The sequence below is a fragment of the Microtus oregoni genome, unplaced genomic scaffold (genome assembly GCF_018167655.1).
Source record: "Microtus oregoni isolate MIOR12 unplaced genomic scaffold, Mior012 000023F_ref0000262, whole genome shotgun sequence".
NCBI classification, from domain to species: domain Eukaryota; kingdom Metazoa; phylum Chordata; class Mammalia; order Rodentia; family Cricetidae; genus Microtus; species Microtus oregoni.
The window spans coordinates 33,259,030-33,271,560 of record NW_024543082.1 but is presented as its reverse complement, the minus strand read 5'-3'; the positions used below and the strand labels follow the sequence as shown (position 1 = coordinate 33,271,560).

At 40.7% G+C, this 12,531-nt stretch overlaps 1 protein-coding gene across 5 annotated transcripts in view; it reads left to right on the top strand.

The window, feature by feature from the left end:
* Nucleotides 1-12,531, top strand: part of Ttc3 (tetratricopeptide repeat domain 3) — a 97,942-nt gene that overhangs the window by 43,087 nt on the left and 42,324 nt on the right. For 4 of the 5 annotated variants that reach the window (XM_041673380.1, XM_041673379.1, XM_041673378.1 and 1 more), the window contains 8 exons: nucleotides 840-900; nucleotides 1,114-1,198; nucleotides 2,872-3,006; nucleotides 3,510-3,590; nucleotides 5,519-5,631; nucleotides 7,979-8,099; nucleotides 10,662-10,784; nucleotides 11,465-11,566. In XM_041673380.1, coding sequence (XP_041529314.1) covers nucleotides 840-900; nucleotides 1,114-1,198; nucleotides 2,872-3,006; nucleotides 3,510-3,590; nucleotides 5,519-5,631; nucleotides 7,979-8,099; nucleotides 10,662-10,784; nucleotides 11,465-11,566 — 821 coding nt within the window. The remainder of the gene's footprint in view (nucleotides 1-839; nucleotides 901-1,113; nucleotides 1,199-2,871; nucleotides 3,007-3,509; nucleotides 3,591-5,518; nucleotides 5,632-7,978; nucleotides 8,100-10,661; nucleotides 10,785-11,464; nucleotides 11,567-12,531) is intronic. The other variant, XM_041673377.1, reaches the window with a different exon arrangement.

The following is a 12,531-nucleotide window of genomic DNA, read 5'->3' as shown; positions in this document are numbered from 1 at the left end:
ACACGTGGTGCACACACATGCAGGCAGGTCACACATACACATACAATAAAAATAAATAAACCTGAGCATTAAAAACATCAAAGCAGAATTCTGCTTTAGGGAGCTCTTATGTTTGAGGCCATCAGGGCTCTGGTCTCTTCATAGTGACTGTCTCCCCGGCCGTCCATCACACACAGCTCTCTAGCACAGCTTTGAGGATGCACTTCCCTGGCTCCTTCTCCTGCCAGTGGAATGAAGACGGGGCTGATGGAGCTGGGGGTCTGCAGTGACCCCCTAATATCTGCCTTCGTAGCCCATCTGTCCTTTCACCCTCCGGATCTCTTGGATAACATATTTACTCAGTATTTCTGAAATGACTTCTGATCTTGAGTTCCCATGTCTGCTTATCCTTCAAAACCAAATATCTTTTTCAAAATATTCTCACTAAAATGACTAATCTTCCTGTAATTAGAGAGCAATTACTGACTATGGAATTAATATGTCAATGGCATCTCGGTGTTTTGTTTTGTCTTTGGTAATGGTTTGTTGCCAAAGTGGCTTATGTCTCTTCCAGCCCAGGTGTAAGCTGCCTGAGAGCAGGGACTGTCTGCGGACGCTCAGACAGTAGCTGTCAGAATGTTAGCGTATTCTCTAGCCCTGGCACCATCATTAGCTGTTCTGAGGATGTGAAGCTGCAGTCACAGACACTGCTGCTTCTTTGGCTTCCTTACTCCACTTGACATGTCTTTTGTTGCTGTTTTTTTATGTTTGCAGTCCAGTTAGCATGCACTTTTATGTTTCATGCATAGTCTTGTAGGTTTTATGTGCGGTTTCAGGAACAAATACTTTTATGTTTGCAGGTCAGCCTCCAAAACATAAAGGAAAACAAAAATCACGAAACAATGAATCAGAAAAGCCCAGGTTTGTTTCTTCTCTAATTTTACAGGGTTTTAATGGTGACCACGTTGGTTTTATAGTTACAATTTGGGTGGAATCAGCATGTTGGTAATACTTCTGTTCAAGAATTTGGGTCATATTTGAAATGAGTATCAGTAAATATATTTTTTTCTTTATGTAGAACTGCTTTGTTCTGACAGTGTTTTACAGTACATGTTTTTCTTTTCTCTCCTTCAGTTCTAATTCACAACTGACTTTACCACTAGATTTGAAAAGCCTTTTGGAGAAACAGTTTTCAAAATCTTCCAGAGCCATACACCAGGTAATAGAGAAGACTTTTCCTGTATTAAAGTTTAATAATGCTAACTTCAAATGTTTTTCAAGTATGTAATACAATTGAATTGCTTGCAGTTCATTTTCCTGCTGTAAAATCATCAGAGCCGACCTTTCTTGAATGATTTAATGTGAATCAGATGACTGTTCTATATAAACAAAGGAAACTTCATATAAAAATTCTGTTACGTTATACAGTGATGAAATGGCATATTAACATGGCTGAGGATATTTTTTCTAAATATCTGGGCTATTAAAAATTCTTTTATTTTAGATCTGTATAACAAATCTTATAAGTGACTAAAACAAATGTTTAATTGTTTAGAATCTAACAGATTTTAGCTGTGTGTTGATTTTACTGAGTCTAAAACACATGGAGGAATTTGAAGATGTGAAAATCATTTAAACATACACTATAGTTACTGAGAGCCCAGTTTGCTCATTCAAAATGCTTGTATTAGAGCCCATCCCTATGATGAGAAAATTGGGTCTGTGGTAAGGTTCAGCCTGCTCATTGGGAGCGTCCAGTCCAGAGAGTCCACGTTCCCTGTATTGAGGGAAATAATTTCCAACAAAATTGTCTTGCTCTATTGATCTGTTTTCTCAAGTAACAAAGCAATTAAAATTAGATCAATTCTTACAAAGCAGTAATGAATATTTTGGGGAGAACATCATGTTTTGTACTGTTAAGGCCATACCTTAAAAGTAAATACAGTTTTACACTGTATCTTAAATACTGTAACAAACCAAGTTTATACAAAAGACCCCTCTTTTCCTTGTATATTTTGAGAGGAGATTTTCTTAGACTTGGTTTATTGGGTAGAGGTCACCAAGGCTTCCCCTAGGGGATAAGATCTTCTGAATGTTTGTAACGTTGCACACAGAAAACTTGTTTTTTCTCAAGCTGACTGGTTTATATGTGTCTGGTTTAATGTGACCTTACCCCTACACTCTGTGGAACCCATTGCTATGCAATTAAAATATAAATTTAAATGATAACATATACATATCGTCCGAGTAAAAGGCATAAGAGTACTGGTACTTTTAATTTTAGTTTTCCCTTTGTCTTTTCTTGCATCTGACTTACTGACGTGCATCCTAATAGTTGTGTTTGGATGTGTTTTCATGTCGACCGTGAGAGGAGTTAGAACCTGAAATAACATTTGTTTCAGGGTCGGGTGGCAGTTGTTAAAACTCCCAGAGTGTTCAATACATAGATTGCTTGTTCTAGTGTGTGCTAATTATTTTAGTCCCAGCTACAAGACTCACTTGTGGAGGAGCTGGCTCGGTCTTAGCATGTTATTGAAACTTGAAAATACTCTTCTGGCTCTGGAAAGTAAAGAAGACCCACTAAAATGAGCCACTTGTCACGGACAGTGACGCATGTCTATGTATTGCTGAGATGTAGTGGGATGTTTGCCTGTCATTATGACAGGTTCTGGATCACGGCAGTGGGGTAGCTCAGTGGGTGGGGAATGACTCCCTCAAGCTGCCCTCTGACTTCCGTGTGTGTCCTGGCAGGTGCACTCACCCACACAAAAGAAATTGTAATTAACTTGTTGAAAATCTTCATTTCTGATCAACTTACTGTCTTAAATTTTAGACTAACAAGATACAGAGTTGGACTACTGGGTTTTTTTTTCTTTTTTTTTTTTCCCCCAGGATTTTGCTAACATCATGAAAATGCTGAGGAGCTTAATTCAGGATGGGTACACAGCCTTGTTGGAGCATCGCTGCCGCAGCGCAGCCCAGGCCTTTACAGAGCTGCTAAATGGTTTGGATCCTCAGAAAATCAGGGTGAGTTCAATGGACTGCAGTTCTGATAGCTGTAGTAGTGCTCCTCAGACGGGTTTAGAAGAGGACCTGAGTTTACTTTCTGCAGTAGGTGACTCCTCCCGGTGTGGGAAGCGGGTAGTGCTCCCAGTTAGTGTGAGATCCACGTGACTCTCCTTCCTAGACCATTGTTCATGACTGTTAGGAGCACTGCCCATCAGGTTAAGGATTTTGACTCCTTCCATTCTTAAGCAAGGTTTTAAGGGCAGGAACCTCTATCTGTCTCTAGGCCCTGTTACATGCAAAAGAATGCATCCTTTCTAATCCATAGTGAGTTGTGCCTCATGGCACTCTGAGACAGTCTGTGGGAAGAGGTTACAGAAACAGGGCCGCTTATTCTGCCAATGTGTTTCTGACTCATTTGTCTGTTGGTAAGGTGTCGTATGCTTATTGTAGCTAGAAGTTACTCTAATGCAGCATGGACAAGGTTGTGTTCAGATTATTAACTGATGCATTTTTGTTGACAGCAATTGAACCTGGCCATGATTAATTATGTACTGGTAGTCTATGGACTTGCTATTTCCCTCCTTGGAATAGGACGGCCCGAGGTAAGCTTTTAGCAGAGATAACCGAAATGTGACATTGACTGTGGACGCCATTTTAAAAATGTTTTTCTGTTTAACTCATTCCTTTCTTGAAGAACTGAAATACTGGGTCTAACTTTGTTTTGGGGGGTGGGGCATTAACCAGGTCTTACCATCTGCCTGGTTTGACCCCAGACTTGGCACCCTCCGTCTTGCTTCTGAACGTTGTGAGTGCTTTGTTTTATAGGAAAGCTTGGGACTGGGGGGGGGATGGGGGGAGTAGCTAGGCAGGGTGGTAGCTAATTCCAGCACAGGCAAAAACCAGGAGAGGCACAATTTTGAGACCTGCCTCGACCAAGACCTTATCTCCAAAAAAGAAAAGAAAATATTGTTTATATTCCTAGTAGAAAAAGACTGTACTTGGCAATTGCTAGGAAAATTTAGCATTATCAAGATAGGCAGATTTCAAAACCATAATGTCCAGGGAAAGGGCATCATTGTGATTCTGTAGTTATGAATAGTCGTGTAAACAGCAGGGCATTGTATTATTTGTGAGTGTTTAAGTATGCAGTCTGTAATAGTAAAAGTACCCAGACTATCCATAGATCACATCATGTTACCGTTGCATATGGGGAGGTTATATAGGCCGTGCTAATGTAGGAGTGAGATATCTTCTTAGAAAAATTAAGCATGAGAATGGCCTTGCTGATATCCTTAGGTCTGGATGGTGAGTGCATGACTGTTGGATTGCTGCTTGAGTTGGGCTTCCCATAGCTGCATGTAAGGTTCAACTGTGACTTCCTGAGGTCTCATGGCTCTTATGCCTTCTGTGCTTCCCTGGGATGCTTACTTAGAGACCTCAAATGTAACAAGCCCATGTAATACGCCCTTCCTGCCAACTTGGTTCTAAGCTTCCCATTATATGCATGCTTAAATTACCACTTTTCACTTCCAAGGGTTCGTGGTACCTGAGGTCTTGTTCCTTTTTTTTTTTTTTTTTTGATGTGACAGCTGGATTATCTTCTGTGAATGTCTGTCTGGTTACATTTTCTAGTAGGTAGTTGGAGACAAGACTTTGTAATTTTAACTATATCATGGTAAAATATCATGTTTTGCTTTATCAAAATGGAAGAAATAGGGGTGGTTTTTTTTGCCTCTGATTGACTATAAAAATAGTGAAACTAATTTAAAAGAGAAAGGTAGAGTAAAATTTACACATTCAAAAAATTTCACCAGACTAGTATTCCTCTTTTTTCTTTTCAAAAAGTTAGATGTCATAATTTTAGTTCTTTAGAATCTAATACACGTGTGCAATGTGTCTTGATCATAATGACTTCACACACTTGTCCCTTCTCTCCTTGTGAAGCATGCGTGCAGCTTCCCTTGCGTGCATTCTTGGCGTGCCAAGCCCCATTTATCCCGACTCTCTTCAGTCACAAATACTTGCTGTTGTTTCTCTCAACTACAAATGTGTTTGTTGGATTTTCAAAAATAAAGTTATCTAAAGCACAGAGATCCCTGTTGAGAACAATAAGAAGGCACTCCAGTTCTGTTGTGTTCACCATGGTGCAGTGTGCACAAGTGCTTTTCCCATTGCATAAAGTGTCATGGCAGTGTCATTGGAGGGGCAGTTCTTCCAAGGGGTGTGCCCAAGTGAGTTTTAAACCACGAGTTCGTACCTGTTTGTAGTGAAAGCTGGCCTATGCATTTCCCTAGATGTCTTTTGACTGGTAGTCTGTTTCCTTCAGGATTACTTCTAATGTTACTCTGCATTTCCATGGGTACCATGTTGATCAGAAATTTATGTAATTTATAAGAAAACGAAATATAAAGGTAAAATTTTATAAGAACTTTTGACACAGGTGGCTTTTTTTAAGCATTAGACAAGAATCAGCTTTGAGATAGTCTAAGCATTTCTCTCTTGTAAGTGATGGTTCTCGCTTCTCTTAAAGGAGCTGTCTGAAGCAGAAAACCAATTCAGAAGGATCATTGAGCACTACCCCAATGAGGGCCTTGACTGCTTGGCCTACTGTGGAATAGGAAAAGTGTATCTGAAGAAAAACAGGTGAGTGGAAACCGTGATGAACCGCAGGCTGACGGTCTTTGTCATGGTTAATTCATTTGTAGAAGGGATTTTTGGGGAATTGAGGGGTTTTTAGGTGAGCATATGTGTGCATACTTGGAGATTTGCGGGACAGAAGTGTTGTGTTTTTTTGGTGAGTATATGTGTATACACATGTAAGCTAGAGATTGATTATGGGTATCTTCTTTATTTTTATCATTATACCTCATTATTATTATTATTACTATTATTTTTCTGTTGTTGGTTTGAAATACAGTCTCCCCTATATAATCTTGGCTGGCTTATAGTCAAAGAGAACAGTCTGCCTCTGCTTCTCGAGTGCTGTGTTTTAAACATGTGTGCCACCACACTTGCCTGGATATTTACCTGTTTTTGTTTTATGTGTGTGTGTGTGTTTTCCCTGTAGTAATTCTGTGCACCGCATGCATGCAGCGCCTGATCCTCTGCCCCTGGAGTTACATAGGGCTTTTAGCTGCCACGTGGATGCTGGTAACCAATTTCTGGTTCTCTGCAAGAGCATTAAATGTCCTTAGCTACTAAGTTATCTCTCCAGCCCTATTTTTTGTTCAGTTTGGTTTTGGTTTTTAGTTTGGTTGGTTTTTTTCAAGACAGGGTTTCTCTGTAGCTTCGGAGCCTGTCCTGGAACTGGCTTTTGTAGACCAGGCTGGCCTTGAACTCACAGAGATCAACCTGCCTCTGCCTCCTGAGTGCTAGGATTAAAGGCATGTGCCACTGCCGCCTGGCTCGTTTTTTACATTTTGTTTAAGGTCTCAGTGTATTGCCCCAGCTGGCATGGAGCTTGCTCTGTAAATCAGGCAAGCTTTGAAATCACTGCGTCCCCAGTGCTAGAGTTTAAAGTGTGTGTCACCTTACCCAGCTCCAGCATATTTCTTTAATTGGTTGTTACTGTGTGTATGTGCACAGTCCGTGTGTTACAACACCTTGTGCACCTCAGAGGACATTCCTCCACATTTACACGGGGTCCAGGTATTGCATGCCTTTATCCTCTGAGCCACTCATCTCTCCAGCCCTTGCTCTGGAGTTTTTGAGAGAGTCTGTCACTGAACTGGAGCTTGCTGTGTGAGCGAATCTGGGCTGAGCAGTGAGCCCCAGCTTCCGCCTTTCTCTGCACTCCCATCCTCCCCCCAGCACTGCTGTTAGAGATGTGTGCTGCTGCACTGCATATTTAGGTGGGTGCTGGGATCCTGAACTTGGGTCTTCATGGTTATCTTTGTTTGGGTTTCTATTGCTACGAAGAGATGCCTTAACCATGGCAACTCTTAAAAAGGAGAACATTTAATTGGGGCCAGCTTATAGGTAAGGTTTAGTCCTTTGTTGTCATGGTGGGAACATGATGACATGCCAGCAGGAGCTGAGAGTTCTGTATCCGGATCTACAAGTGGCAGAAAGAGAATGCCATACTGGGTATGGCCTGAGCATCAGAGACCTCAGAGCCCACCCCCAGTGACACTTCCTTCAACAATGCCATACCTCCCTGTAGTAGTGCTACTCCCTCTGAGCCTAAGGGGGCCATTTTCATTCACGCCCCCATATGGTAGTGACACATGCTTGGCTCGGGTGTCTCTCCAGATCCTGGATCTGTTTGCTATCTAAGTGCAGCATGATATTATGGATGTTATTAACTTAAGGCGCTGGTAGCCTCAAAGCACATAGGGAGTGAGAGAAGGAACAGCTGCAGAGTCTGCAGGTTGAGCACAGGAGCCTGCTCTCTAAACCTTTCTGTAGTGGGAACACTTGCTCCTGAGTCTCGCATGCAGCTGTTCTCTCCACAGTTCCTGTCTTTCAGTCTTGTCTCCCTAAACTGGCTGTAGTCCTGAGGGAACAGGAGTAGAGTATTTAAGACTGTTGAGATCCTTGCTGTCAGAGTGGTGGGTGTTCTAGGTTTTTTTAATAGAAAAAAATAACTCTTGATAATTGAATATTATTCATTTATAACACTTAATTCACCTTAAATCTTTTACTTTTTAGAGGAAATTTTATGATATTCTTGATCTCTATCTTAGCATGTGCCCACAACTTCTTTGTGGGTTTTTCAGAGAATGGAAAGTCGTTTTAGTTTCTAGTTACTGTCTGGCCGGGGTCAGGTGTGTGAGGGATTCTGGGACAGAGATGCACTTTGTTTACATTACTGCAGCAGGAAGTAGCAGCAGTGTTGTAAGTTTTAAAAAGAAAATATATTACGTTGAATATTTATGTCTGTTGAATTATCATATGTGGTCTCTGCTAGGTTTGAGATCTTGGTGAGATTTCCTGTGGAGTAAAATTACATCACATCTCTAATGTTTACTCTTCCCAATTCTGGCTTTAGATTTCTTGAAGCTCTTAATCACTTTGAAAAAGCAAAGACTTTGGTTTATCGTCTTCCTGGAGTTCTAACTTGGCCCACAAGCAATGTGATTATTGAAGAATCTAAGCCAGAAAAAATCAAGGTAAGTCTATTTGTTCTGCTGCAGGAGCCCATTGTTATAGAGGACGTAGTGACCGTGCTCTGCCCACAGCTCTGAAGGCAGATAGACCACCTGTGCGCTAGACTCACACCTTCTGTTGATTGGTGGTTGTCCCCAAAGCAGTCCTGAGATGGGGATCATGACCTTTCCTGTTTTACACTGGGGAAGGTGGAGTTGGAGAGGTGAAGTGATGAGCAGAAGACTAAGCAGCAAGGAATTTAAAGAATATGTGATACTTTTTTACCTAGGTATCAGTATGGCATTGGTACTTTATTAGCGCTATGGTAATCATTGCTACACTGTAGTTATTGATACTCTGTGGTTATTGCTACACTGTAGTTACTGATATACTGTAGTTATTAATATACTGTAGTTATTGATACACTGTGGTTATTGCTACACTGTAGTTACTGATACACTGTAGTTATTAATATACTGTAGTTATTGATACGCTGTGGTTATTGCTACACTGTAGTTACTGATATACTGTAGTTATTAATATACTGTAGTTATTGATACACTGGTTATTGCTACACTGTAGTTACTGATACACTGTAGTTATTAATATACTGTAGTTATTGATATGCTGTGGTTATTGCTACACTGTAGTTATTAATACACTGTAGTTATTGATATTGTACTTGGCTCAGAAAACAGGAAATCAATGTCATTTCTAAGGCTATAAGGATTCATTCCTGGATCCAAAAAGACTAAACCACATGTGGATTTTGTGAGCTAGGGCTTTACGTATGAATTCTCGTATACACTTAGAACTTGATTTTGGTGAATCTTAAAAATCACACTTAACTTTTAAAAGTCAATAAAAAAGATGAGTAATTAAAAAGAAGACCGGACTTTAATAGATATTTCACCAGGGAAATGAAAATGAAAACCAGTGACATGCCGGGTTGCTTCCACTCAGCTGTAGCAGGGTACAGGAAAAGAATGCTGTAGTTCTGTAAACATAGCCTGACAGTTCCTCAGAGAGTCAGACACAAGATGCTGCATGATTTAGCAGTCGTATGCCTCAGTGTGTCCAGAGAAAGGAAAGCTTGCTCTCTGCAGAAGTTTGTGTGGTGTTCACACCAGCACAGTCCGTAAGCGCCTGAAGCATTGTGTCTGGAGCCATGCCCATTGCCTAAGAGCCTAGTTGGTTTTGAAGGGCTCAGGTTCAGTTCCTAGCCCCAGATGATGGTTCACAGCCACCCTTAACTCCAGTTCCAGGGATCTAATAGTCTTGTCTAAACTCTGGGCACCAGGCACACACGTGGTACATATACACACATGCACATAGCATAAAAACACAGAGACAGATTTAAAATTTTTTATAAAAATAGACTGAAGGGCCGGGCAGTGGTGGCGCACACCTTTAATCCCAGCACTCTGGAAGCAGAGGCAGGCGGATTTCTGTGAGTTGGAGGCCAGCCTGGTCTACAGAGTGAGTTTCGAGACAGGCTCCAAAGCTACAGAGAAACTCTGTCTCGAAAAAGAAAAAAATATATATAAAAAAATAGACTGAAGGGGGGAAATGGCTCAAGAATCTGTCACACAGAGAAATTCGAATGTAGTATTGTACTCTTATGTGAATTGTCTTGCGCATAAGTTAGAACAGAACAAAGCTTGTTAAGTTTCTCTGTCTTGGTACAAGGCTGAGGTAGAGGCACAAGAGCCAGCACTGCAAGCCTTGCACGATCTTCTGGGGGCTCCCGTAGTGGTGGACTAAATCCTTCAGGGTAAATGAGTACAAGTTCAGAGGGGTTCAGAGGGCCAGGTAGAAGTGTGGATTCTAGATGTCCCTTCCTCCCCATTCCCCTAGACTTCTTTATATTGTTGTTATGGTCCATGGAGCACAGAGTTCGGGAAAGAGTATTCACAGGGTCGTCATAAGGTTCTCTCTAGCTTCTGAGTCCTCTTAATTTTTGAATAAGGTTTCTAAGAACTGTACATTGTAAAATGAGCTTTGACAGTTACAGCAGTATAAAGTTGACTGACATTATAAAGATAATTTTGTAGTAGCAGACTGCTCGTTCATTTCCTGCCCACCCAGACCGGAATAATCACACAGAAACTATATTGATTGCAACATTGCTTGGCCAGTGTCTCAAGTGTATTTTTAGCTAGCCCTTACATCTTAAATTAACCCATCTCTATTACTCTGTGTGTTGCAGTGATGTTGTGGCTTACCAGTAAGGTTCTGGTGGGCGTCTGTTTCTTTCAGCAGCTACATGGTGTTTCCCCTGACTCTGCCTACACCCTCTCTATATCTCTTCTAGCCTGGCTATAATCTGCCCTGCCATAGGCCCAAACAACTTCTCTATTAACAAATGGTCTAACAAAGCCTGGTCCCCTGTTGTGTTTCATCCCACCCACAATAATTTTTCCCGCAATCTTATATTAACTTTTTTTTAAAGAAAAAACTTAAGCATTTGTAGGTTGTTCTCAGGCAGATCATATATGATAGCAGAAATTCTTGAACTCTCCAGCATTTTTGTTGATATTAGTGGTTGTGGCAGTGTTTATCACTTTTCATACATTTTGTTTTAGACGATGCTGGAGAAGTTTGTTGAAGAATGCAAGTTTCCCCCTGTGCCTGATGCTGTTTGCTGCTATCAGCAGTGCCGTGGATATTCCAAAATTCAGATTTATCTGACTGATCCGGACTTTAAGGTCAGTAATAAACTTGCTGTTTTATAAAACTTCCTCAGAATTAATCCATAAAAGATTCAATGAGTAGAGGCTCATAGGTTCTCTGGCCTGGGCGCAATTTTATGTCTTCTTCCTTCCCATTCCCCTAGAGTTTTTTATATTTTTGTTTTATTACATAGAAACCCAGAGTAACCAAAGTAAATGACGTGGGCTGGGGACCTGAAAAAGCGGGCTAACTAGCTCCATTTTGTTCTCTGAAACATAGGAAATAAAATGATTATTTCCTCTGACTTGTTGCATTTTAAATATGTATAAAATTTTAATATGAGAATTTAAAGGCCATTGATGTCTGAATTATTCGTTAGAAACCTAATTTAGGGCAAATCTGTCACTGAATGTTGAAGCTAAAGGTTTACTTTAGAAGATAGTAACTGCCCACTGTCCTGCTGCCTCTAGTTAGTAGGTCAGAAGAAATGTTTCTCCAACACTTGCTGTATCGGAAGGATAGTGCATCTTCCTGCTGTAGAAGTGAAGATGCCAAGTTCTCCAGTGCTATAGAAGAATATCTCTCCATAGGGAAGTAGTATTCCTAGTTAGGGTGAATATAAGATCTCTAATTATCTCAGTGTATGCTATCATGCATGTGTTGGTACAGATGTGTTTTAAAAGTATATTTTTTGTTGTTTTTTGTTTTACTCCAGGGTTTTATACGAATCAGCTGTTGTCAGTACTGTAAGGTAGAATTTCACATGAACTGCTGGAAAAAGTTAAAAACAACAACGTTTAATGACAAAATTGACAAGGTAAGGCATGAGGTTAGATTTTTGCATTGTGCTTGTGCATTGATCTTTTTCCCCCACTCTGGACATCGATTTTAAAAAGTTTTTACCAAATGCATATTTCTTCCTGGGCCGATAGCCAGAATTATAATGCTTTATACATGGTAGTAACAAGGCAGGAAAGCAGTGTGTTCATGTTTTGTGACTGTATGGGCAATTACTTAAGTTTAGCATTTTCCTCATTATTAGCAAAAGTAAACGTTTTAAGGTTTGGTTTTAATGTCCATATTTTAAGTTATGCTCTACAGTATTATTCTCCAGAGACTGTCCAGTTAGTCACCAGAAAGTATTGATGAACATTCAAAGTCTCAAAACGTCTACTTTCTACCAAAATTTTAAGAAACCAACTTAAAATATATGTTATTTCTCTTCAGGGTGGGCCTTCTAATTATCAAGAACATTCTGAAAGAAGGGGTAATATTACAGTCTAATTTGCATCCATAAAATATACTTATGGTCTGTATGGAATTAGCCAAAGGAACTGTTTTCTTTTGGGGAAGAGGGGTTGTGTCATAACTTAGCAGTAGGAGTTAGTCAGGTTAGGTAGAAGCACATTGTAATACACCCGGAGAGAGGGCTGTGAGGCAGAACTTGCCATGGGGTCTCTCCTGCTCTCTTCCTGACCATCGTATGTTCTCTGGTTGCCCGGCTCCTTGTAGTGCTTGTAAACACAGATCTTTGCAGTTCACTGACAACTCTGTCTCTGGATTAAGTGCTTTAAAGTTTCCAGTTGTTGATCGGGCTGAGGGGTGGCAGCTCTGGTCTGTGTGCCTCCTCTGTTTCTGAAAGCACGTTGAAGAGTGGCCTTTCCTGGGACGTGTTCCTGTGTCAGAAGGGAAAGGACCGAGCTACTGCTTAGCCATGGCTCAGGTCATGTGAGCGCACTTTGCTTTGACCATACTCAGAAGGGTTGTTAGGACTTGCTGAAG